Source organism: Cheilinus undulatus, linkage group 12 (genome assembly GCF_018320785.1).
Source record: "Cheilinus undulatus linkage group 12, ASM1832078v1, whole genome shotgun sequence".
NCBI classification, from domain to species: domain Eukaryota; kingdom Metazoa; phylum Chordata; class Actinopteri; order Labriformes; family Labridae; genus Cheilinus; species Cheilinus undulatus.
Genome location: NC_054876.1, coordinates 14,833,306 through 14,861,138, shown reverse-complemented (window position 1 = coordinate 14,861,138; position 27,833 = coordinate 14,833,306). Strand labels below are relative to the sequence as shown.

The window sequence follows — 27,833 nt, the reverse complement described above, 5'->3', positions numbered from 1 at the left end:
AGTCTTCATAAATTGAAACATTGAGCCATGAAACTGCTCTTTTTGTAGCCGCTTTCCCAATATCTCAAACTGTGACAGGTATCCCATGATAGCTGTGAGCATGATGAGGATGTTTGTGAAGAAGAAAGCATTAATAGAGAGAAGGAAGATGAGGATGATGAAGACAAGAAAGCAGGGAAAGAGGGCAAGAAAATGAGGATTGAGGAGAGGAAAGCAGAGTCAGAGAGCAAGATGACGATGATGGAGGAGAAGAAAGTACCAATAATTTAATCTATCAAATAATGTGTTATAATGTAATATTATTTTTACTGCTTGTTTTTGAGAAATACATAAGATGATCTCAGAGAATAATTGCACATTACATCACAATTTTGATATTGAGGAAAAAAGCAGCATGACCCATTTATTTCTAAAGCAGGGTTGTGAAGCTCATCAATGGTTCCATGATGGCAGTTTGTCTCAATCTAATCTTCAAACAGCGGTCAAAGAGGTGGAGCAGAGGCAAGCCTTAAGCCTACCATGTACCTGCCTGTGGCTCATCTCAGCCATGGCCCTAGCACAAATCCATGCACAACTCTTTTCTATTGTCTATTATGATAAGTGTTTTGACATGGGTATTAATGGGAATATGGGGATTTTGGAGTCAGCCTCAAGTGGACAACCAAGGAACCAAAGTTTTTTTTTTTTTGCCAATGTTTTCTTTTACACTTTTTTTTTTTTTTTTACAATGGAGCCTGCTGCTTGGGCAGAATGTACAAAACCCATTACTGGTTTAATTTTGAGTGAACAACACCAATTAACCCAAAAGATGAGATTTTCTAATCATTAATTATCAACAGCAAACACAGTCGGGTTCAGTGATTGATTAAGGTGTGGTGAAAGTAAGCATCAACCACCTACATACCATAAATATAATGTAAAATCTGAGTCATACAAAATTCACCCTTGTACAAATGCCATAAATGAACTGTTACTGCAAACATGTGTTACTGTTCTGTGAAGCTGAGCTTTTTTAGCTTTTTTAAAAGTTATCTTAGGACTTTTCATACCTAAAGGTCAGTGGATAAAGTTGCAACTGGGAAAAGAGAGAGAGTGGGTAATGACATGTGGAAAATAAGTCCCAGAAAGGGCCTGAACCCAGACTTGTGTTTAAGATAACAACCAGTGAGGCACACAGACATGACCACAAGGTTATCAACATGGTGGTAAGAGGGGACTGACTCACTTTTGGAACCAGCTTCAAGTGGCACTGTGAGGAATTGCAATTTTCTTTTAGACCAGCAATTGTTTAATCTTCTAGCCTTGAAAAATACCACAAAAGGAACTAACATGCCCACCTTAATACTCATATAAGCACATTCAATGTAAGTTCTAATTCTGCTTGTCTTTGTTAACATTAAACTTTACAAGATAAGCTAATAAATGTAGTCTAAAAGTTACAGTGAAAGTATTTGATGGCTACAGTCTCTCAGCAGAGATAGTTCTACTATGTTGTCTGTGTATGATGGATCATAAATTCCTCTCTGCTTTGGTTTTGTGCTTGACATTGATCCCCCATGTCCTCAACACTGTCTGTTTATCTTAGCAATCACACAAAGTGGCCGCCAATTACATGCCCCATCGATTTGAGTTGATGGTGGAAGCTGGTGGACAAAACATTCATTCCACCACATTACTGCGGCTCTTTCATCAGCTCCAAAATGAAAGCAACCATCAAAACATCAGCGCTGTCGTGCGATAAATCAGCCGGTCGCTGCTGAATATCAGTGTGTGGTCAGGCTGAAGGATGACAGCTAGGGGTCTGTGCAGATCATACAGGCTGATGTATGTAGCAGGACAGATGGTGACAAAGGGATGAAATATTACCCTGTCAGTGCATGTACTTTTGTCCTTCACTACTTTTTTTGCATTTAAGTAAATTTCATCCAGCAGAACTTTTTTTCTGTAGTATTAAAAACATCCATGAGTGCCTCCATTTCATGAAACTATTGGATAAGGCAGATCCAACTGTTTGATAAACTACATGTGATGCTGCTGCCCACATTATTAACTGAAACAGCTGCTGCTGCTGTTTGCTTTCTGATTCATATCACATTTGCTTAAACTGCTTTAATAAGGCACATAAATAACCATATGGTCCTCACATTCCCTGAAAACATCTTATTCTATATAAAAGGGTGCAGATGAGCCTTTCAAAGCAGCAGTACAATTCTTCTTATGTTGATGTTTTGGCCTTTGCCTTCATTTGACATTAAAAAAATTGTTTATTAGGGCTGTCAATGGATTAAATTTTTTAAATTTCATAGTTAACTCGAGATTAATCACAAATTAATTGCACTTTTTTATCTGTTCTAAATGTACCATACAGGACTTTTTATCAAAATTTAAACACCCTTATCAACACAAGTGGACAAAAATGCTTTTTTATGCAAATGTTTGTTCATGTCAACAACCCAAAACAACGACAGATAATATCCAAAAATTCTCTAGATTAAGCTCAAAGATACTGAATGCTCCAAAAACATGCTGGGAGCATAACATGGTAAACTCAAGCCCAACTAGGACAACAGATGGAGATACTGACCTTAATGTGACATTACTGAATAATACCACGATGTAGTGTCCAACTTTAGACTTCTAGATGTAATATCATATAGACTCATTACACTCATTCTAACATACAGAGAGATATAATGATGACTTAATAGTCATTTTCACGGTCTGATCATGTTTAATCTGTGTAAACAGGCAGGCTGTAAAAAAACAGCTCAGGTTTACTATCAGACTCATTTTTAGGGTCTGTGACTCGGGTCAGAACTCTGACAGAAATGTGTGACCCATTGAGACAAACATAGTGAGACAACATTGCTCTTGTACAGCAGAATAACTTAAGATATGATTACATTTGAAGCTAATGTTGCATTAGCTTTTAATATATGTGTGTTAACATTAGCCATTTGATAACTAAACAGCTGCTGCTGTTCATGTGGATTCAGTCTTCCACACTGTTTGATTCATATCTGACGTCTCTCCTCTCTCTTTTTTTTTTTGGCTTTGTGAAAGGGAAATATTCAACACCCCACTGTAAAGAATTGGCGGTCCTGTAAGCTCACCGCTTCGGCACACTAGCATCCACTGAAAGCTTGTCAGGCCTCCATTGCATAGTAACAGTTGCTAGCCTAGGATTGGACGTTGGCAGCTTTATGGAGGGGCTTAGCAAAGGGTCAATTGTAAACATGATAAAAATCTGCCTTGAAAACTATGAAAAATATTATTTTTATGATTATCTTTGATTAGTTGTGTATATTACCATCTTAACACAAAATTAGAAGGAAAAGTGGATGAAATTGTTGCTGTGAAATTCTTAATTACATTATTTAATGTTAGATGTGTAAAGCAAGCATATATACTAAAATAACCATTAAGTAGGAAAGAAATGTGGTCTTGGGGTTGAAGAATATAAAGAACAAGTCCTCAAAGATGCATGTAAGAGTAGCACATTAAAGTCCACAGTAACTTTGTATGGAGCATCTTATTTAACTAAGCGATAGAGGCATTATTTAAGTAGGCATGGACCCTACCAAAACACAAGAAGCCATTCCCTGACGGTGGGAAGGAGAGGGACCGTAATGGCATTAGCAGGTGACAGTAAAACTAAGTTCATCGAAGTTTCTGTGTTGTAAGCTCTGGAAATTGTCATTTGATATGTAAGTAAGATGTAGTTTAATTCAGCTTTCACATCATCTAATGTAACTAGCTCTTTGACAATTTCATTTTTTAAAAACTAACTTTAAGATGAAGGTTGCAGAACATGCTCCAGAGGAAAATCCAAATGTTCCTTATCAATATAGGCCATGTGAATATAAAAAACTCTCAGCTGTCAAACAGCCTCTTGAAGTCAGCGTAAATCTTTTCTCAAGTAAATGAGCTTGCCCATGCCAGACACATTTAAGCTACCGCACTCAATGAAAGGCTGATCTATTCTGGTGATACTGAACTGGAAAAGAGGCTTCTGGGTAGATTACATTTGGAACAAGAGCCACTGTACACTGTTAAGTTTGGAGTTGAGCATCTTTAATCTATTTGATTAAATAAAAATAAAGTTGGGGTACAGATTACAAAGTGGTTAGGCCTTGCCTCATATAAACAGGAGACCTGGGTTCAAGTCGGGCCTCAAAAGTATAAATCTTTTAAAAGTTTAAGTTTGTATATAAAAAGGTGCTCATGAATGACTGACCAAGGCAACTAGAATGGCTCTGAGGTACTGAGTGTTTTCTTTCTTGCTACAGCAAATGATTTGACGTGGTATTATGAGTTGTCATGACCCTTGAAAAACCTTACACTTTGACTGAGTCAACTTTCTGTGTTGTAAATGTTATCAGGAGCCAGAACTGAAATCTGCTGTCCACCAAACAGGACTTAAAGCTGATGGGGCACATTTTGTTACACTAATGTAAAAAAATGCTTAGAGCAGATTTCTTGCAGACGAGACATTCTGGCGACAGCTTAGATATTTCAATTTGTGTTCCTCTCCTTGGTAAGCAGAGTATCACCTTGTCTTTTATAATGGGCTGTGAAAAATGTGATTGGACAAGCGTGGAGAAGCAGACAGAAGTGTGGAGAGATGGATCTCAGCTCGGAGTAATTAATATCAGTGACAACGTTGGCTCTGCCTGCGATGCCACACTGATGGATGCCTCTACAACATCAGCAGTGGGCTCGACGCTGGGAACATAAGTGTGCTTTATTGTTTATATGTATAGAAATGGAAGAAGACGTGGAGAACTGGAGGAGCGTGTATCACTTTCTTATAAAGCCGCATTCTTATCTTTAACACAAATACACACCTGCTCACATATACTCACATATACCCTCATCTATATAACATCCATTGTCCAATCAACAATAATGTCCAGAGACAGCACATTCAGATTTAAATTACAGGAAAATGCATGCAACTCAGAATGCACAGAAATAAAACATGAATAAATGCATCCTGAGGGTGAGAAACCCTATATGTAAACACTCTTTGCTGGGGAAATAACATCCATACTGCATATGATGTCAGCAATTATTAATGTGTTTTTGCCTTTGTTGATGTTATTACTATGTAGGGGGTAATAATATGTAAATCTCTGCAGTGTAAAGAAAAACACATTTTTTCTGACATAAACATCCCTGGTTTCTTATAGATATCAAATTGATATGAGGATAAAAAAATGTGCAAACTTACTTAGCCTGCACAATGATAAAATTGCCTTTTATATCATTGCAGCATTGAACAAGAATAATGCAAACAGCACAATAGTAAGTGGTGTTTGCTGTAAGACTAAAGTCTTAGTATTCATCAGCTTTGCTGGTTATTTTTATTTCATGTTGCACTACAGATACAAATTTGAACAACCCAGAGCCAGAGTTTTTACAGTAATATGTTTTTTCAATCTAAACTACCTTTAAAGAAATTCATCCCTAACCAGCTCCATCCTCCCTGAAACATGCAGTAGTGCAGACTCAGACTCTGAAAAGGTTGTCTTACAAAAACTATTACCATACCTTCATCAAAACACTATATTTCAGTCTGGCTTCAGGATTTTTCATAGTGCTGAGTCTACCTTACTTAAAGCCTATAATGACCTCCTCATCCACCTCAACTGTGCTGTCCTGGTCTAATTGGACCAGATCATATCACCCCAGAGTCAGCCTCTCTTAACTGGCTTCCCATGAGCTACAGGATTGATTTTGAGGTTGCTCTGTTTGTGTTTAAAGCTGTAAATGGCCCGGTGCCATCTTACATATCCAACCTCCTCAGCCCTTATATTACCTTCAGGCCACTCAGACACAGGCCACCTGCTGTCCCTCGTTCTAATCATAAACTTAGAGGTGACCGAGTTTTTGCAGTAAAGGCCCTTCAACTATAGAACAGCACCCACAATCAGGTCTGCCCCCTCTGTTGACTGTTTCTAGTCCTGTCTTATTGCACACTTTTACAGTTTGGCTTTTTTGCCAAGTGGCCTGATTTTAGTATCTAAATAGTTACAATGACTTTTTTTTATTGGTGTTGTCATTGTAATAATTGTCCTCACTGCCTTTTGTTTTATATTTTTGTGCATCTTGACTTCGCTGGGTGGATTTCTGTCATGCACAGCCTTTTTGTCAGTTGTTGCTGTGCTTTATAAAGATATTTGGTTGACTGATTAATTGAACATAAGGAATGGTACCCATGCTTTCTGACCTTTGAATGTCTATGGGGCGGCTTGACTTGTCATATCAAGATTTTCTGAAGTAGGAAAAAATCAATGGCATTGCCGATGGCAGCGATGTTTTACAGGAGTCATCGATCGGCTGTAACTAATAAGCCTGGTTGACAAATCAGGTGGCAGGAGGACCTGTGTCACTGGCAGCGATCCACCATTCACCACAACTTCTCAGTATCACTGATGAGATGCAACCTCCAGTCCAGAGTTATTTCTTTTTAATAGCCCTTATTGAGTAAATGACCATTAAAATCGAGTTTTTAACCAGACCACATAAATATCAATAGGCCATATCATGGCAGAACTGTGGGCCAGCTTTCTACAAGTGAATCACTTTCCCAGAGACAACTCTATTGATCTTAGAGGTAATGCTTTGGTTCACAGCTAGAGGAGAGGCGTGGATACAGTGGCAGTGTTCCTGAAGTTACCTGCTAACTGAAAAGAAGCCCATATTTTAGACATATCCAGAGATGACTCATCATCATCAGTATTTTATATTTTGTCTTGTCTTAATGTGACAAAAAGTGGTGCCATCCTGGAAATGTCTGTCATAAAACAGAACAATCACAACTCCATTTATTATGTGTGTTCTGCTTTGTCACCCTGTTTCATTATCTCCCGCTCTCACCTTGCCAAGTTTTTATTTCATCCCAGCTCTCCACCTGAAGACACTCAGGAAACACTTAAAATGACAAAAGTGAAACAGTTGATTGGCTCTAAATTGAAATGCATTTTATTTGTTTGTCCAAATCTGGCTGTGAGTATTACCGCCTCTCTCACCTCATTTATTGTCCCCCAGTCCACAGTATTTGTCCATTATTGGTTGAAGAGCAGCATTTTCCATTTAAAGTACTCAGACAAATGAGAAATATGCACACAGCAGTAGTAATGCTAGGAGTGTATGTGTGCCATGCTGAGTTCTCCTGAAATTGTACTATTTCTTTTTTTTTTTTTTTTTTTTTTTGAGTGATTGCAAGGAGTTAATCTCAAGCAACTTTTGACAGAATAAACCCAAACTCATCATCGGATCCAAAAATGCAGATAGATGGTTCCACATTTGTTGACAAAAACAAAACTTTAATTTTAGATAGGTGAGAAAAGGGCAGGAGGCAATATAAACAGAAATGATTTATATTCAAAAAAAAGGCAGAAGTAATGTATTGCTGTCGCACAGATAAGGAAGAATAGGGGAGAAAGGAAAACACAATGTGTTCCTCTTGAACAACACTGTGAAATGACAAAAATAAAAAAAGACAAAAAAACATTTAGCCCATGCTCAGATGCCTTATGATTAGGGATTGGATTTGACAAGCTGCACAAAAGAAACAACTTTTCTTACTTGAAACTATGCCATTTAACTCCCATGGGCTTTTGTCTATTTATTTCCTCATCCTTCCTTTAAATGGGCACCTATTTTGAAACCATATCAGAGTACAAAACATGTCACCTATGAATAATGTAGGGTGACATTTTAGTGTTTGTGTCAGGAATAGCTCCTTGCTCTGACCTGTGATTCCTTCTTAAACACGATTGTGAAGTGATGCATTTCCTTATTATTCCACCATAGACCGTCTTTATCTGTTAAACAGAATATATGACAGATCAGTCTACTTTTTCAGGTACTTACATGGGGTATCATCACATGGCCAAAAAATGCATCATAGGCCATTTTGACTTTTGGAATTCATCTGAGTTCATCAACAACTTAAAATAAAAGCACATGTATCATCATGGATGGAATGACCATACATTAACCTATGGCAACATTATTGAGGCAATATTTTAATGTTTTTTCTGATCAATATATTATTTCTTATTCATGGTACACAACTTCAGACCCTATAAATGCCACTGTGAACCAAATAGCAAACTCCTGTATTGAAAAATGAAGCCAATGCAGATGTGCAAAAAAACTGTAGTTCCTGGAGTGTGGCTCTAAAAACCAAGAAATCCCCTTCAGAGTCCTGTATGAAAGCAGCTGTTTTCCCAGCAAATAAAATGTTTAAAGCCTGGCTCAAAAAGCAGACTTGGTTGAAAGGGCTGAGATGAACATATATTTGAATAACTGGGAGTCTGTTGAGATGAATGACAGATTGGAGTCACAGCATTATCTGAAAATTCTTGGTTCTGATGCTTGAGGATCAGCTTTCACAGGAACTAGGCCCCTCCACTTCACTTTAATCTTGACTAGAGTTCACCAAAAGGCATGTGAGAGACTCAGTGGTCAAGTGGAAGAAAGTTCTTTGGTCTGATGAGACCAAAATGGTGCTTTTTGGCCATCAGACAAGACCGTATGTACCCCAAACACTGCACATCACCACAAACACACCATTCCCACTCTAAAGCACTATGGTGGCAGCATCATCCTGCTGGGATGCTTCTCCGCAGCCGGCCCTTTGAGGCTTGTAAAGGTAGAGGGTAAAATATGCAGCAATATATAGGAAAATCCTAGAGGACAATCTTATTTTTGATAACTACGGCTTGGGGGAAGACTTATTTTCCAACAGGACAGTGACTTGAGGTGTTCAGGGAAAGCCACACAGAAATGATTTAAAGACAAAAAGGTGAATGTTCTGGAGTGACTAAGTCAAAGCCAAGACCTCAATCCAACTGAGAATTATGACTGGACATGAAAAGAGCCGTTCACACCTGATGCCTGTGCAACCTGGCAGAGCTTGAGCAGTTTTGCAAAGAAGAATGGATTAAGATTGCAGTGTCCTGGGGAGCAGGTGGCCTAGTGGTTAAAGGCGCTCCCCATGTGCATGGGCGGCCCAGGTTCAAATCCAGCCTGAGGCCCTTTACCGCATGTCTCTCCCCCACTCTTGACCCTGTTTCTGACTCTATCCATTGTCCTCCTCTATCTAATAAAGGCACAAAAATGCCCAAAAATAAATCTTAAAAGAAAAAAAAAAGATTGCAGTGTCCAGACGTGCAAGACTGATTGAGACTTATCCACACAGACTTAGTGCCATGATTGCAGCTCAAGGTGCAGCTTGCAGCTACTAAATGTTGACTTGAAGGAGGTGAGTATTTATGTAGTCACTCATTTTATATGTTTTTAAAAAACTGACATTACTTTGTAAACCCATGTTCATTTTGACATTAAGGATGTTTTTGTGGATTTTTTGTTAAAAAGCCAAATTATATTGACTAATTTAGAAAGCAATAAAAGGGTTTAACATCCAAATGTGAATGTATTAAAATACTTGGATAATCTGGTGAAGTTTGAGAAATCTCATGGCGTTAATAACACCCTGGACACTGAGATCGTCCCAAAGTCTGACAGTAAGGAGGAGGAGGACCACATCCTTATTGTAGAAGGCTTTCTGCTTTACACCTACGAACCTTTGATCGACGTGCTGAACGAACGTTACTTTATTTCCATCCCATATGAAGAATGCAAGAAGAGGAGGTGCTCTAGGAACTACACGGTGCCAGATCCACCCAGCCTGTTCGATGGCCATGTCTGGCCCATGTATTTGAAACACAAGAACACATATTAGACCACATATTTTATGTGGTCTAATATGTGTTCATTGAGTACAGTAGTAGTATTAGGGCATTATTTTTTGTAACTTTAGTGAAATAGTGGTGAAGTTGGAGCTGATAGTTAAAGTGGTTTTATTTCAACAAAATCTTAGTCAAATTTATTGCCAGGGCATTACATGTTTTAAACTAGTTCTCCATCATTCACAGCACATTCATGTTTCCTGCCACTGAGTCTCTGCTAAAGGCAAAATTTAGTCTGAAATGTTTGGATATTCTGTTGTAAAACTGAAGTAATACCTGAGTGACTATTCCCTCCTCTCTACAAGGAAACAATAACCACAGACATTAGCTTCACATCTGCTTCCTGTGGCCCTACAGAACCATCAGCTAATCTTCCTGGCTGTCTGCACCATGGATCTATTATTTGTAATGGCAAAACAATCAGACTTTATGGCCCAGCACCACATCTACTGGAATGGAGGCAGCACGTAATTTAATACTCCAGGAATTGGCTCTACATTTTTGCCTCTGGCTCTCCCACTGCATGCTCAATAGGGATGTAAATGCTGCTATGATAATGGCAATAACTAGGTTCATTGGAGCTAGTGATAAACTATGAATTGAATGGATGACCCAGGGGCAGTGTACCTCGTCCCTGTGGCTCACTGATTTACTGCAAAAGAAAAAGGACTGTTTCATTATGGGGGGAAACCACCGGCTTGTGTAAAAGAAAAAGTCAGAGGATTAAAACATTGTAGATGGGGGGGCCGTTTTGCAGGACTTTATGGCCATTATGCTGTTTTCCCTTGAGTCCAAGTTCACAGACTGATAGAATAACAAGTTTGAATATCCAGTGTAGCTCTAAGGTAACTTTAAAAATTTTGCTGAAGTGTGGTCTTTCATCTACAAATGTATGTCCAGACTGCTCTGCTAGCACTTCAAATATGACCCTGAGCAGAGTGTCTAATCTCTTTTTATGCCATTTAACCTCCATTTACTCTGCATCTGTGCATAAAAAGACCCAAAAATATAACAGTATTCATGCATGGGATGACAAGCTTGCGTATCAAGTGCCAGATTTCCTTTTTATACATGCGGCAGCAGCTCAGGCTCTGAATGAAGGATGTTAAGAGGACATGTTGGGGTTTTATGACTGGGTCAGTGTTAAAGTCTTTTTACTGTTTGGTTTGTACTTTATCAATGCTGTTTAGACTCTCTCAACTCTTTGGAGGGGTGCCTTCAATACTTTAAACCCAACTGTATCATATTTGACAAATACATTTTTAAGATCTCAGCCTAATCAACTAGATTACCAATTTCCTTAAAAACCTTTTTTTTTTACAATCTGATAATTGATAATAATGCCCTCTAGTGGGTGCCATACTTTGGCCTAGATTTATCTTGGGGGAATCATGAAGGTTATGTGCAAACACAGAGGGCCATCATTAAAGGGGACACATTTTACCCTTTTAAGACAAGTTTATTTGGACCCTGTCCACACAGAGACGAATTCAGGAGTATACACAAAAGTTTTTTTTTGTTTTTTTTTTTTGTATCAGCGATTCATCCACACGGAAACAGCATTTCGGGTTACTGTAAACGATACTTTTTGAAAAAGGGTCATAGAGTGCATAAATCCGTAAACTACTTCCGTCGTCTCCGTGTGGACGGCTATCCACATCTTTCTTGACACGATTATGTCACAAACAGTGTAGCTCACTGAAGACGCATGTGCGACCAAAACGATAATGGCAGATTACATGGTTGTGTTTGTGCTGTAGAAGCTACTGAGCTTGTTATGACTTTAACAGCAAAATGCTCTTTTACCACCACCACGAAACGCACGCACCATATCTTCTTAAATTCAACACAGAGAACAACCAGAAGGGTAACTAGAAGAAAGTTTGTGTCAGTTTTTGTGATCTTCTTCTCTTTTGGTGCGTTTCCATGGCAGCAATACAGCGCCAGGTACACACTTAGCTTATGCACTACAGCGTTTTCAGTCGTTTTCAGTGGCTCCATGTTTACACAGATATTTCCTGAAATGATCCCGTCTTTATGGAAAACTTTTTCAAAACGAAACAGCAATATATCGTTTTTGTCTCCGTGTGGACAGGGTCTCGGTCTCAGAGGTCCCCAGTATAGGATTTTTGCATGTCCAAAAAAACCCCTCTGTTTCAGCCCTGCTTAGAACGAGCTATTTCTGTGTCTGTAGCTTTAAATGTTAATGAGCTGTCTGACTCCACCCCTCTCAGGAAATGGATGTGGCTTAATGGATGTCGCCCTCTTAATCCTCCTCTCAGCTCACAGCTGAGAGGAGGATCAGGAGAGGAGGGTGGAACTCCCAAGTGGGGAAGGCCAACCAAACCTGGGGCTGGAGTTAACTCCCCACATGACATCATGGGGGGAAAGTCTGAGAGCAGCTTGTTTCAACACACATTTTCTGAAAGGTGGAGAAAAAGGGGGAAAGGAATGGATTTTTCTGGGACTTGCCTGTGGACAGGCCAAGGGCACATATCTTTGTAAGAAAAGCCTGAAAAGTGCATTTTGCATAATATGTCCCCTTTAATTTACCCTTTTAGCACCCCCTAATGATGCCTTCAGAATATCTGAAATTGTATTTGTTCTTTAAAAGTTAGAGAAAAAGGGGTTTTACCCTTGACCCCTCCCAGTCTGTCCTATTGACATGCATCATGCAGTGCTTGAAGATGTAGATGATTTTCAGTTTAACTGTATTATATAATAAAAATTTAAGGCGGCCTGTAAATATCAAGTGACAGCTGTGCAACTTAAAGTGTGAACATTAAGTCCACATCATAATTCTGCACACAGCCAACCTTAATCTCATTAACATAAGTACATTAAGGTGTAAACGCTACATAGCCCACACACTGTTATTATCATAATGGCTTTAAAGACTGCAAATCCAATTTCAATGCAGACGGGTCTTCCAGTGTGCCCTTTTCCTTGTTTTCTTCTTCTATTAGCTCCTATTTAGACTTAGCACACACACCATTGAGCCTGAACATAATTTGCAATTTGCAGAGTTGGGGTAAAGTTGTGGCTTTTAAAAGCTTTTGATAATTTTGTCATAGCACTCTCTGTGTTATTGCAACACGAGCTATAGTGGGCCCAATTAAATTTCTTGTTTTGTTGTTACAACATTTCAAGAAGTTTAAAAGTTTTAGTCTGGTCATTAAAGTGGCTCCACTAATGAGGTAGAACAGTGTTGGTTGTTAGACAGGAAGATCAGGTTGTTTAATAGCATTCATTACAGACTTGGTTAGCTCACTCCATTATCCATATGGACTCCTTCACATCCTATAGCGTTCATTTAAAAACAGGGAAGGGACAACAATGCAAAACAAGTTGGGATCATTGATCTTAACCCGCTGGAATCACCACAGTTCGACAACACAAACAGAGGCTATTCTTCTCCCCGCTATCACATTATAGCACAGCTATGATGCTAAGCCGATCAGGAAGATTTTCATTTGTCAGAGTATTCTCTCTGCACACGTTAATTATGTCCATGCTGCAAACATGTAGTCGTGCATTTGCATACTGGATGAACTGGTAAACGGTGATTAATTAGGTGCTTGAGTGTTTATAAACAAAGTTGAAGGCTGGTAATAAAGCATCTCTCAGTGTGTGATAGCAAATGAGAAAGGGCAGAGATACATTTGGAACATTGTGCATGACTCTTTTGCACAAATAACAGAAAAAAATGTTGTTTTTTTTGCCCCCTTCTGTGTCTAAATATGTTTGGTGGTCAGTGGAGGTTTGGAGGAGAGACAACATGGTCAACAATCCAACAAAACAGCAGGGGTTATACACAATGCAGGACACAGAGGATTATGTTGTGCAGCCTGTTTACATTGTTGCCTGTTTGTTTTGGCCAGAGTTGGACTTTTGTTCAGCATGAAACATTGAATCCTGGGAAATGATGTATCAAAAAACCTATAGTTGGCATTTTTAAATGTACTGTAAATATATAAGCACCCAGGAGGCTGAGGATATAAAAAATGTGATATAGACACATTTATAGACAGTGAATTTGCTAATGAGGTGTTCTATCAGCTGTCATTTTAATTACAGAGCTGGTAATTGGCAGGTTAATTAACAGTCACATATAGGCCATCACAGGGCATATGTTATACTGAAATAGCAGCAATCACACATTTAAATGACACAACATTAACACAACCCAATTAGCACATTAGTCCTCCACCAGATTTTTAAACCTGTCACTTGTTGATCACCCATTCAGCTGATTTAAATGCTTCCATATAACAGATATGACACAATCCTACCATGAAACCTTTTCAATTAGAACTGTGATGTAATTACATTAAAACGACTCTTGTCTTTTCTCTGCAGCCTTCGTACTGAGCTGTTCATTCCCCAAAGAACCTGCGGGTGGAGAAGTTTCTGTGACTCACCTCCACCCAGGAGGAGAAGCCTTCTTTAGCTGCCTCACAGGCTACAGGCTGCAAGGCCCCAAAATGCTCACCTGTCGTAATGCTACCACACCGTACTGGAGCGGAAAGGAGCCACGATGTGTAGGTAAGGAAACTGTTTACATGTAAGCTCATTAATGCAGTGAATTAGCCATTACTGAGCGGCAACAGCAAAACAGCTCAACATGAAATCACCTAAGAAAAATTATTATTACTGAAGGTCTGCTTATAGCCTCAGGGATGTCATACATTTGGTCTCAATTACTGTGTTGTAGTTAACAGTGACCCAGGGCAGGCTTCTGATGCAAAACCTTATTTGTAATTAATTAGGTAAAAACATTTTGAAGCTGAATATGGAACGGATTAAGATTAATAAGGATGACTCTACATGAATTATGATAGCAAATGAAACAACCAGGAAAAACATACAGTCCTTTTTCAACATGACTGCCACCCCTACAACAGAGTTGTTTTCTGTATACAAGATTTGAAGCATACAGACTGGAAGTGCCTGCTTGACAAAAAATAAATAAATAAAAACCCTCTTTAACCCCTTAATGCCTGTTGTATCATATTTGATACATACTTTTATGATACTTCTATCTAATCAATATGATCATAAATGACTAAAAAAAACCTTCTGAATACAATCTGATAAATGATAAAAATGCCCTCAAGTGGATTATCAGTTATCAAAAACACCTAATGTATCAAATGGGATACAAAAAATATATATGTTAAATTTTATGGAAATTTAGTTTTTGGATTTCATTAGAAAGTGCAATAAACATTTCAGTTCCAAAAAATTAGAATTTTCTGGCTATAATTTGTGTTTTCAGGCTTTAAGGGGTTAAAGTCAAAGTGAAGACAGCTTTCTAATATAAGTGTTGCCAATTAAATAAAAATACGCAAGGTGAAATAAGTGATTGCATAAAAATTCACTCCTTTTAAAGTGACTGACCAAATTCACTAGAAGTCTATCCACTTGGTGCTACTAGTCTCACAATTAATGATATGGGGATCACCTGAGTGCAGTGAATGTGTCTCAAATGATTGTAGTATAAAGACACCTGTGTCTGGAAGGTCCAGTCACTAGCTAATCAATTTTCCTGGCTACTATTACACCATGAAGACAAAAGAACACTCCAAGCAACTCAGAGAAAAGGTTATTGAAAAGTATCAGTCAGGGGATGGATAAAAAAAATGTCAAAATGAGACCAAATTGGTGCTTTCTGGACATCAGACAAGACCCTTGGTTTGGCGGACACCATCTCCACTGTGAATCATAGTGGTGGCAGCATCATGCTGTGGGAGTGCTTCTTGGCAGCTGGCCCTGGAAGACTTATAATCAATGAGGGTGAAATGAATGTGGCAAAGTAAAGGAATATCCTGGAGGACTTATTCAGATCTTATTTTGTCTGCAAGAGAACTGTGGCTTGGGAGATTTATTTTCCAGAAAGACAATGAGCCAAAGCATTCAGTGAAGCTACACAGAAATGGTTTAAAGACAACAATCCTCACGCAACCTGGCAGATCTTAAGAAAATTACAGTGTCCAGATGTGCAAGTCTGACTGAGATCTATCCTCACCAACCCACTGCTGTGATTGCAGCTGAAGATATATCTATTAAATGCTGACTTTAAAGGGGGGATTAATGCAGTCACTTATTTTACATTACATATTTTAATTTAATTGACATCATTTTTGTCAAAAAAGCCAGGTTATAATGACCATGATTGATTTATGAAATCAATAAAAGGTAAGACATCCAAGGGGGTGGAGACTCTGCTAAATAAACATTTCTATAAGGATGTCAGTACAATAAACAGGACCAGCAAAGAGATAAAGCATACCACTTTGTTAAAAGAGAAGAAAGTTTCTCACAGTTGCTTTAAGTTCGTATTAATGCAATATTATTTTGAATCTGACAGCAGATAATGTGTTCAAAATTATACAAAGAATTCATCTTTATAAAACAAAACATCTGAGTGAATTTTTAGGATTGCTCTGTCCCCAGCTTTCCTCTACAAAAACAGGTGATTTTGATAAACGAAAGCCTTCACTGAGTTGTTTCCTGGTGAGTTGATTAGTAACACTCAGAGGCCAAATGAGTGTGTTTTTCTGTGATTAGCAGCATGGGGAGCTGTTCTTCAGAGACAGGGGCGAAACAAGGCCATTGGACCTGGCTGCCTTAATTAGAACTTGGCCGCGTGACTCCCCTTCTCCTTCCTGCTGGTATAAAGGCTCATCTGCCAGCTCCAGCCGTCCTCCGTGTCTGCCTGCAGCTGCTCTGAACTGATAGTGTTACTGCCGCTGTTTTGCTGTTCTCTTTACAAGTCCATCACACACAGTCACACACTCTTAGACGCAGGTGAGCCGCCGAGTATATTCCAGCCACAGTCCACTGGATATCGATGCAATCTCTGCTCAGACGGGGGACTTCTATCCAAAGCTCCTCTCTAAGAAAAGTTGCTGTCATTACTTTTTCTCATCTAGACTTACCCTCCAACTTCTTTTTGATGCTTTCCTCTCTCTTCTCTCTCACTGTCTGTCTTTCTTCTCCCATAGCATCCTGTGGGGGGATGATAAAAAATGCCACCTACGGTCGCATCGTCTCCCCTGGTTTCCCTGGCAACTACAGCAACAATCTGACATGCCACTGGGTCCTGGAGGCCCCTGAAGGCCACCGGCTGCACGTTCACTTTGAGAAGGTGGCTCTGGCAGAAGACGATGACAGGTGGTGTATGCTTGCTGCTCAACTTAAACACACTGAGAGTTAAGACGAAGCTGTGGATTTTTATCTTCAGCTAATAGATAGCGCTGTGCTTTAAAGTCTTACTCTGAATTACTCTCTGCCAATGGATATACGCTTAAAATCCCTCAAAGACTATAAATAACCAGAATCTTTAGGGAGAGGCAGATGATTTGAAACGACCTTTTATCATTATAATCCTGGAACAGTGTTCCATCAGGCAGATGAAAAGAAAGGACTACAGAGGGCTGAGAGAGGTAGGAGATAGCTCCTACATTACATTTTTTATTCTTCAGTGACTGCTGATCCGCACGGCTATTGTCACACTTGGACATTCACCTCATTACTGAGTGGGAAAATGTTATCCTAAAGTTATTACAGGCACAACTGGAACAGTGATCAGCTCCAAATTACGTTTAACTTCTTTTTCTTATTCTTCCCTTACCTCTGAAGGCTCTCTAAAATACATTTCATGTTTAATCATTTTTTGTTGATGAAGCTTTTTTGCACAACCCTGACGCTCCATGTAGAGTTGGGTACTAGGAAAATCCATCCATCCATCCATCCAGTCGTCATCCATCCATCCATTATCTATACTGCTTATCCTGGGGGCTGGAGCCGACCCCAGCTGTCATTGGGTACATCTTGGACTGATGTCCAGGCAATTACAGGGATGACATGTAGAGACAATCAAGCAGTCACACTCACTCTGAGAGGAAACAGCCTAACAAGCATGTCTTTTTCATGTGTGGGTTCTCTGTGCAAACTACTAACAAGATCCAGGCTTGTGATCTCCTTGCTGTGAGGCAACAGCACTAAACCGCTCTGCTGTCCACCTACAGTACTATGTGTCAATTTATGAAAAAAATTCAAGTATTTATTTAACTTTTATAATAGAAAACATTTTTTTTCTATTCTTTATTGGCTTCTGGTTGCAGTGACAAAACATTTGGAAGCTTTTTGCGTGCTGTCATTAATTAACAAAGGAAGAAGCCAGTATAAGATGACACAGCTTACATTACAGACTGTAGAGATGACAATTAACTACCCTAGCATTTCTCATTAGGGATTTGTTGATATTATCGGCATGAAATTGATATCAACAAATATTAGCTTGAAAATTGACTTAACAGTATTTTGCAGATATGAAAATTTCTCACTATATTTGCAACCAGTTGGCTATAACACTTTGTTCATCCTTAACTCTAAATTCTGTGTTTTAAAGTCCCTGTAAAGAGATTTTTTAAAAATCTATATTTTAGGTTTGTTGTATGACAGGCTACTGTGTTATCAACCACCAGGCCAAATTTCAGTCATGAAAAATATTTGTAAGTTTATCAAATTAGGTTTTAAAAATAATGCATAATGAGGCAGTAAAATCTGCTCTAGAGTGGTGTGAGCATGTCGGTTGTATGAGATGAACCCACTCAAGAGAAATATGATCGTCTCACATTAAAAAGAAATTCTACAACCTGAATAAAGGGCTCATCTATCTGCTCTTTTGGACCTGTTAGCTTTCTGTATCAGTCACCACAGAAAAAGTCACATTTATGTCATGACAGAGAGACAGTTTAGAGCTAAAAAGTGTCAGTTTCATCCTGTGTTTAACATTTCAGGTAATCATTTTATCTCATTTTCTTTGTTGTAATGTTGCAGCTGAAAACACTCCATTTTCTGTGTTGCTCTTCAAAATAAAAGCCTTCAATGATGATTAACATTGGAGGCTTTTATTTTGACAGACTTGGCAGGAATAGACTGTGTGTGTGTGTCAACCAAGCAACAACCTCCAGTCCTCAAAAAAGAAGCCAATGCAGAAGTGAAAAAAATTGCAATACCATGAGAACACTTCAGGCTGGCTTCAGGAACGCTGAAAAGGCCATTTCTTTACACTAGAAATAAACTGGTTTACAGACTGGTTCACAAAACCAAATGTGTCTCATTAGCTCATGTCTTCATGTCCTCTCATTGTACGGAGGGTGAATTTTTTCGTACCACAATCGTGTCGATTATATTGAGGAAAACCTCATCAGCTCTGATTGTCCCATCTCATTTGATTGACAGATAGCTTGACAGGCAGAAACTACCTTTCTGTTAACAAGAATGCTAGCTAGCTAGCTGACAGGAAGTCGAGTTAGTGGGCGGGTCGTTAGGTTGATCCAAAGTTTGGTTGACATGTCAATATGAAACCTACCTCTCTAATCTTACAAAAACATTAACATCAGAGAAATAAATGCATAGCAAGAAAAACACTAATGCATTGTTGTTGTTAACATTCATGGGCAATAAATGCATAATAACATATTCATATTAACTTACATTTTCCATGGTGTATTTCAAATCCAATTGATTCTTATAGTCTTTTGAGCCTTACCAATGCACTTCAACAGTTAGCCTGCCCCTTGACCTTACAGTGACCAAGGGTCAGGCTGCAGCTACCTGGCTCTGTGCCAGAGCAGAGACAAAGTCCATTTCCTGTCTTAAATCTTTTATTGTGGACCAGAACTAAATCAACAGGGACAACCGACAACAAAAAGCCACTAATTACAATTTGGGATGACTCAGAAAGTAAAATAAAATAATTAAGGCCAAAATTAGAAAAATTATACAACCAGTGAAAATGAGGACAACACAAATACCATGAACAGAAGAATGTGAAAAATGATTAAAACTCACTCTAGAAACTGTATAACACTGAAGTCAAATACATTTTTTTTTTAATTGTTTTTGTTTGCTTGTTTGATTAAGAAAAGGAGGCTATGTCGCTCCAAAGTAAATTGGGTGCAGGGTAAGGCTGAAATAAATTAAAACAGGACATCTGGCCTCTTATTTAATGAAAACAACAAACATCTGAGACATTATTGGTGTGATTTCTCTTTAAATTCTTCAAAAAATGTTGAAGTTTGTCCTAATGCACTGATGGCTTGTGCCTCTGTGTTTTCTAGGCTGCTGATAAAGAATGGCAATAACATTGACTCTCCTCCTGTGTACGACTCCTATGAGGTGGAGTATTTGCCAAATGAAGGTGTGCTCAGTACCGGACGATACCTTTTTGTGGAGTTCACCACTGACGGGACGATGACCTCTACTGGTGCAGCCATCAGATACGAATGTAGGCTGATTCATTTTGCTTTAAATATTCTGGATGCCGTATATATTTTTTAATACCTTATACTGTCTCTGTCTACAGCTTTTGCAAAAGGAATGTGCTACGAGCCCTTTGTGAAGTATGGCAACTTCAGCAGCAGTGACTCCACTTACAGCGTGGGCGCAGTGGTTGAATTCTCCTGTGACCCTGGCTACACGCTGGAGCAAGGCTCTGTGGTGATTGAGTGTGTGGATGCACAAAACCCCCAGTGGAATGAGACCGAGCCAGCCTGCAGGGGTGAGTCAACAGATTTTATCTGCCCGTGTAATTGTGCGACATTAAATCTTTTTTTAAAAATGTGCTTTCACTGCAGCAGAATTCAGAATTAGAAATGAGTGACCCCAGGACCTGAGGCTTTTATTGTCTTCTTGATCACTGTAGGAGTCAGGGAAGTCTTCTTACTCGAATATTAAAGAGCACTGGCAGTTAACTACATCTCCCTAAGCTGCTTTTCCTCTGATCCATGATAAATTTCCCCTTAAAATTGCAACAATGATTTACTCTGACATGTGTGCTTGCAGGGCAGATTTTAAGAAGTGCTAAAGATTAAAAGGCATACTAAAGTTGAACACTGCAGAGTACCCGCCATACTGAACAGCTCCTCCTCGGTCCCTCACTTCTCCTGCAATCTCACACTCTACAATACACTGACCTCGCTCCTGCTCTTTGTTGCTTGCATCATGGTCAATCTAGACCAAGATGAAATTGAAAAGCTCTCTAGTAAAGCTACATGAGAGGAAATTTAATTTCTGCTCCTGCGGGTCATGGTCATGGAGCGGTTCAGTGGCGGTATGCAGTTTTATAAGGTTCATGTGAAGGGGCCTGCACACTTGATTTCTGCTGTGTGTTATTAAGCATTAAAAGCAAGGCTGCATCATATAAAGTCCCACAGCAGTTCTATATCATTATTATTTCAAGGCTGCCCAAATAGTAGATTTCTATAGGGAAGGTGTTCTGAATGTAAATCAGTCTAATTTTCTATACATAATTTTACACAGGGTGAGTCAGACAGTGGTTTGAGACAAAGAACAATTGCAACCGAGATACTGAATATAAATGTAGCAAAACAGCTTCATCCTGATTTTGTTATCACATTGATAGGGTTAGCCTAGATAATGATGTTTGAACTTTGAGAAATGATGCGCTCTAAACAGATTTCCCTGCCAATATGACTCATCTCCTGACTATTCAATATATGCTGTTATATGGGTGTCAGTGTCTGTGCAGGGCTGTGAATCTGTCATCAGTCCATAGGCCTGGATGGACATGAAAACTTTTAAGGATCAGGAGACACTGCTGTCTCTCTTCTCTCTGTGACAGAAACTAAAGTTAACAGAAGCATCTTTAAGAGATGCTAAAGAGATTTTATAGAACGTATTTGCTGACCAGTGAATTAAACAGTGAGTCAGGATAGAGGCTGTGACAGAGGGCAGAGCAGAAGAGGCATGCACAGGCACAAAAACTTTAAATTCTTTAGAGCAGAACTGCAGTAAAACATTCTCCTTTTGTATCACGGCCCTGTTTTTCACTCTTACTTGATCGTCCCTATAGTAAAAAATGTCAAAATAGTTAAAGTGTTCACAACAACATACAAAAAATGCGTAAATATTTTTCAGACCATGAGGTAGACTTCTGTATTTTGAATAAACAAGGGCCGAAGAGAAAGCTTTCAGAACCACGGATAGTTCTTTCAAAGTTCTGAAACATGACAACGAGCATATCAGACCAGAGGAGCTGTCCGTTTCACTGTGGTGCTGAAATTACTTAGGACTTCTATGTTTTTCATTCGAATAAGTTAACATCTCACAACAACCTATTCAACATAGAGGCAAGAGATTAAGGAGCTCCAGTACTTATCAATAAACAACGTCATGTCCTGAAACCAGGCCAGATATGATGACACACCAAGAAGCAAGAAAGCACAAACACACAATGAAAAAGGTGCTTGTTTGTGACCTGACTCCAACATGATAATAACCTTATCATCCCCTTAAAAAAAAGCACTTTGTGCTCAACTATATGAATGGAAACTGATGAGTCTTGTGTTGAGCAAAAGCTATCATTTATCCTGTCTTTACAATTCATGGGCTTCCTATCCAGCATGTAGAGACAGTAACTTACTTGTAGCCTACTGCTTCACCAGTATATTACACAAAATAATTACCTTGTGTCAAAAATCTAACACTAACAACAATGTTATGATTATTAAAAGAAACCCTGCATGATCAGACAAGTTCATCTTGTTGGATATTTATTTGTATCGCTAGTATAAATTGAACAAAAAAACTCACTAGATATTTGCATTTTGAGTTTAAAAACTCACCAGGAGTTTGCCATGTTTTGGTCCACACTGGCACTGTGATGTCACAGTGCCGCAGCGCTCCTCACCCTTCCTATACAGTTACCACTGTTTCAGACTGGCAGCCAGTGTTAGGGCCAGTATTAGGTGGGACTTTTCTAACTGAGTCAGTAACTTCACTAATGGTGCAGAAGTGTGTGATACCAAAGGCACTCTGGGAAAACTCTGCAGATTAAGCGATGACATTCAAATAATTGTAAAGATGTATTTTTTGGGGGGCATTTTTGTGCCTCTATTAGGTAGAGGAAGACAGTGGATGGAGTTGGAAACAGGGTCAAGAGTGGGGGAGAGACATGCGGTAAAGGGCGTCAGGCCGGACTCGAACCCGGCCGCCTGCATACATAGGGAGCGCCTTAAACATCTAGGCCACCTGCTCCCCGACATTCAAATATTTGAGTACAATTACAAAGGATACTTAAAGTGATTGAGTTCTGTTTAAATAAAACTAAAAATGTGTTCTATTAATTCAGAAAAGTGGAGCTGAAATAACTGTTTTTGATTTTTAAGTTGACACAAACAATTTTTTAACAACCTTCAACGTTCGTACTTACAGTGTAGCTTTAACCAGACCCCACTTCTTATAACTAGCTACCCAAGTAAGGAATGGTGGTGAGATGCTTTGGTCTTGTTGTATTTTTCCCATAAAAACAGATGAACAGCCCTCTTGAAAACCTTTATACCTTAACCTGAGCTTATCTTAAAACTTTTTGCTTTATCTTCATAACACTCTAAAAACACACCTTTCATCTGGTCTATGCTATGTTCTTCACTTTTTACACAAACACACAGAGGGACTAATTTCATTTTATGGAGTTACTGGGTTTACAAGCTCTGCAGCAAACACTACAGATACATAGACCAGCGGGCTGCTGAAAATATCTGACCAGTGAACCTGGTTTAGTTAGACTCTTTTTCTCAACAGTATTTGGTCGCCTAATGGTCAAGTTGCTGCTCATTAGTTGTAGTTGGATTCTCTGGGTTACCTGCAGATAAACAATTGCCTGATTTTCAATCTACTTTGTTAAGTTGAAATGCCTTATAATGCATAAATTTGTTTCTCACCCCGAGGCATGTGTGTATTGCAGCTGTGTGCAGCGGGGAGATCACAGACTCTGCTGGAGTGGTGTTGTCTCCTAATTGGCCCGAGGCCTACGACAAGGGACAGGACTGCATCTGGGGCATCCATGTGGAAGAGGACAAGAGGATCATGCTTGACATCCAAGTGTAAGAGACTGCACTCAGGTGTGAGAGTGAGAAATCACACAGGCAGGTCGGAAGAGAAGAGGTTGGATTGACCCTGAGATTTGAAACACTCGTGTCTCCAGACACAAACACGTGAACACTCGGGCTCTCCTTCCTTTCTTTCACATCCTTTCTCTCACTCGCACTTCCACATGCACATGGGGAAGTGTTTCTCTGGCCGCAGTCACTAATTAGATTTTTTTTTTCCCATCCGCTACATTAAGAATTCTGTGTTGCTTCCAGCTCGCTCTCTGACCAGATTAGCCAGTAAGCCTCCCTGCTCCCACTTCCCTGGTGTGAGTCTCAGAGTTGGCTTTGAAATGAATATGCTCTGGCAGTGAACTACTCTGAGCCACTTATCCAGCCATCCCAACTGTAATACAACGCACATGCACACAGATGTCAGAACAGACAGATGCACACACAAATATAGGCACGCTCCATTTCTCCTTCACCCGTCACTCTGACTCCACATGAATGCCGCACTCACTCGTTTTCTCATCCATACCATTGCTTTTAAATGAAGTGCAAATGATCACATTGCTTTGTTTTCTTTCTTTAAAAACAAATCATTGTGTGAGTGAGCAGATAAATCCATATCACTGTCTGTGGATCTTGTATGGATATACGTTTGCCATTTTTGAGTGATTCCCCTAGCATCTCCAGGAATGAGCATCTTGTCGAAAGCATAAAAAAAAACCTATACACCATAAGTGATTTGCGTTATTGCCTGAAGCCCTTGCACACAAGAGGGCAAACAGAGGCTCAAATTAAACCAGCGGGAATAGTGCCTGAGGATGTAGAAAAATAGAGTCACTGACAAATCTCAAACAGAGCCTGTTGTTAGCTTTTAGTCACTGCGGTCAGTGTGTAAAAGCATGCAGCTTTCCATTTTCACAGGTTTTCATTTTATTATTATTCAGATTTGCTGAACTATGCATAAACCATTATTCCAAATAGTTGATAAAATGTCAAAGTTTGTTTATAACTTGAGGTCTGGATGCACACACCAGTTTCAATGCATAGGCAATGCAATAGGCAGCCAATATTTACTTGTTACTAATAATACTTAACTATTAATAATTAATAATACTTGTTTTCAATTTCTAAAAAATGGCAAGAAAACCCTTGTACACTATCTATAGTGCACAAATTTATTTGCAAGCTATTGGTACTGAAAAGCTACAAATGTATTTGTGCAGTTAACCTCCTGAGACCTGAGCTCATGTTTGGAAAGCATTTTTAGTTTCTCCCACTTCTTAGGGTTAAGTAGGACCTGATAAACAAATACAGCAGCTTTGAACAGGAATTTCTTGGAAATATTCCTTTCCAAAATCCAAACAAATTCTGCACCAAATCACAAACAGTGGGTGTTTATTATAGACAACATCCTGGTGATGGAGAAGATTACCTACTGACTAAAAGTGAAGGAAGATTGTTTTGCAAGAGACTGGGTAAGATGGTAAACATATAAAGCAAAAAAGGACTCAGACAACATACAGTAAAGGATGCAACATTAATTAATGAATGAATTCCGTTAAACTTTAAAGAAAATGCCTACAATTTTTAAACATATTTTAAAATAATCTTGTTGTAAATAGAGGTATAAAATAGTTTCACCACTGCATCCCTACACTGAAGTTTTTTTTTTTTTTTTTTTTATTGAGCTATAGAGGTCTATCTTTAATGCTATTGAACATAAGATTATTGGAGCTTACATTATTTTAAACACTAGGTATCACAAAGCATCAGAGTATTACACAGTAACATCTAAAAGTTCACATTTATCTTTAGCCAGCCAGTTAGGACTTGGTGTCCTCACAAAAAGTCTGATCTTCCTTTTTTCTTTTACTTACTCATTAATAATCTCTAATTACTAATGTAACAAAGGCTCTTGTAAATCGATTCATCTTGCACACCCTGCAGTGATTTTAAGCAAATTACCATAATGAAATAATCAGACTTGTCGTTGATGGTCGCTATCGCTTTTGAAGGTCACATAGAGATATCAGAATTAAATTGTCTCTTTCAGAATCAGCAAAAAACTCCACACAGGAGCTTTAAAATGTACCTGAACATCATGTTTACTTGAATCTGTAAGGGCAGAAGCTGTGCTCTCTACAGTGATCAGAATGTGGCAGTCATAGTCCACACCAGTTACTGTCAGTTTAGTCCAACATAAAGTGATTAAAATAGCTGAAGGGACTCCTTCACAGCTGTGGCTTACAGACAACACAAGGTTTGGTGGAAGAGCGGACGGTTTCTGCACAGGCTTAGTTTTGCACCCCGCTGCATGGACACAGCGCACATAATGCCCTGAACTTTATCTGTGAGGCTTACAGCTGCTGAGATAAGAGCCATCACTCACATATGATCCACAGATCAAACAAGGGAGTAATAGCATCAGACAGTAGCAATAATGCAGTGTGTAAACGCCACACAGGGGTTTGTGTGACCCTGCTTGCCTCACTGTTCTTTAGCTAGAGATTAAGTCTCAGTGATTAATGTCTGATGCTGTAAGTCAACCAGTGTACCTAGGGTACAAAAAAAAGATCAGAGAGGATTTCTTTTTCTCTGCAGAAGTAAACAAGTTTGATTTGAGGTAAACTAATTTCATTCAGAGATTTCTTTTTAAATTGGACCAGCCTTAAGTTTGTTTTAATCCTGGCCACATGAGGATGCTCGCTGCAAATTAATAGTGCTCTGGCCAGCTCTGGTTTATATCAAGGTTGGTCATGCGTGGCCTTCGTGGCAGTAAAAACCCACAACTTGTCTTATCCCTGCAGATCCTTGCCATTACTCTCTGGTGTGGTCTGATCACCCTGAGACTATCGCTCCCAAAAAGCTTGGTCAACATGTAATTTGCGTGACTGTTTGTTTGTTTGTTTGTGTGCATGTTAAAATGACAAAAGGCTCTCCTGGTTGAGAGCTGCCTCATTATAAGGGTGGGCACACACTTTTCCACATTAATGAGAATGTTTTCTGTATTACTATTCATCACTGTGCCTGTGCTGGCAATTACAGGGGAGCTGTGTGCATAATGAGGACTGATTAATTAATTTAGGCCAAACAGGAGGGCTGGCTCTTTGCTAATTAGCATGGAGCACGACTCGAGCAAGAGCAGGAGACAAGAGGTTACAGCTGATATCCCCACCTGTGGTACATAAAATGCTTCACATGTGGATGTTAGCATTCAGAGCCTTTTTTTATCTCAGGGTGAGGAAGTCTGTTTTACAGCAGTAGTTGTGTTTGTGTCACTTCAGAGGCACAATCAGAGACTTTAATGATAGGGCGCACTGAGCCCTCTAGTGGAGACGTTCAGTATTACATGCCACCTGGAGGCAGACCTGTGCTGGTGTTATAGGCGACTAAAAATCAAATTGTTATTTTTGTTATAAGAGAGAACAGAGCTGGACCATTTGAATGTCAAATATGTCTCTGAAAAGATTTAGGAGTTGGCCTTTTGAAAGTCTGACACTCAAGGTAATTTCCATTCCATTAGAGTTCCTGCAGTTTTTCAGGGTTTCTTGGACTTGACAGGTCAGTGAAGGTGACAAAATGCCCAGAGACTTGCACAAAACACAGCTGTCATCCTCTAATCTGCAGAACTGAGCCAGTCCCATCAGTATGCAGAGGATTTTGCTCAAACTCTGAAAGTCCTTTGACTAAACAGTTCCCTGGAACTTTGCAAACATTCGGGCCAAGTTGATGGAGGAAAAATTTGATCAAGTAAGACAACTCTGAAAGAGTAATGCCTTCTTAAGTGGCTAAAGTTTTGCACATTTGCTTATTTTGCAGTGAGCATCAATCATGTTGGAGCTAGTTGAACACCTTCACACATCATGATTTTAAAACCCTTTGACAGGTACTATTCAAGCACAGCGTAGGGACTTCAGCTGGCTCGAATCCTGATACAGACCAAGTCTGGAAATTGGGGGGATTGCTTTAGAAGTGCCAGTTCACTTTTGGGCCCTGCTGAGGGACCCTACGGCAGGTCACGCTACTCCAGGCAGCTCAGGTGGCTGGTCTGTAGTACTACAGATGCTCAGTGCTGGGTTTTTCCTTATACTTACTAAACTAATATAAAACTAAAGACATTTTTTTACTCCATCAACAGCCACATTGTCTATGA

General features: G+C 39.3%; 1 protein-coding gene and 1 long non-coding RNA gene across 3 annotated transcripts in view; one reads left to right on the top strand and one right to left on the bottom strand.

The window, feature by feature from the left end:
* LOC121518883 overlaps positions 1-27,833 on the bottom strand; it is a 52,835-nt gene that overhangs the window by 2,381 nt on the left and 22,621 nt on the right. The window lies entirely within an intron of this gene.
* LOC121518882 (seizure protein 6 homolog) overlaps positions 1-27,833 on the top strand; it is a 162,652-nt gene that overhangs the window by 115,122 nt on the left and 19,697 nt on the right. For both annotated transcript variants that reach the window (XM_041801564.1, XM_041801563.1), the window contains exons 5-9: positions 14,124-14,309; positions 16,772-16,940; positions 19,898-20,064; positions 20,143-20,337; positions 23,545-23,683. In XM_041801564.1, coding sequence (XP_041657498.1) covers positions 14,124-14,309; positions 16,772-16,940; positions 19,898-20,064; positions 20,143-20,337; positions 23,545-23,683 — 856 coding nt within the window. The remainder of the gene's footprint in view (positions 1-14,123; positions 14,310-16,771; positions 16,941-19,897; positions 20,065-20,142; positions 20,338-23,544; positions 23,684-27,833) is intronic.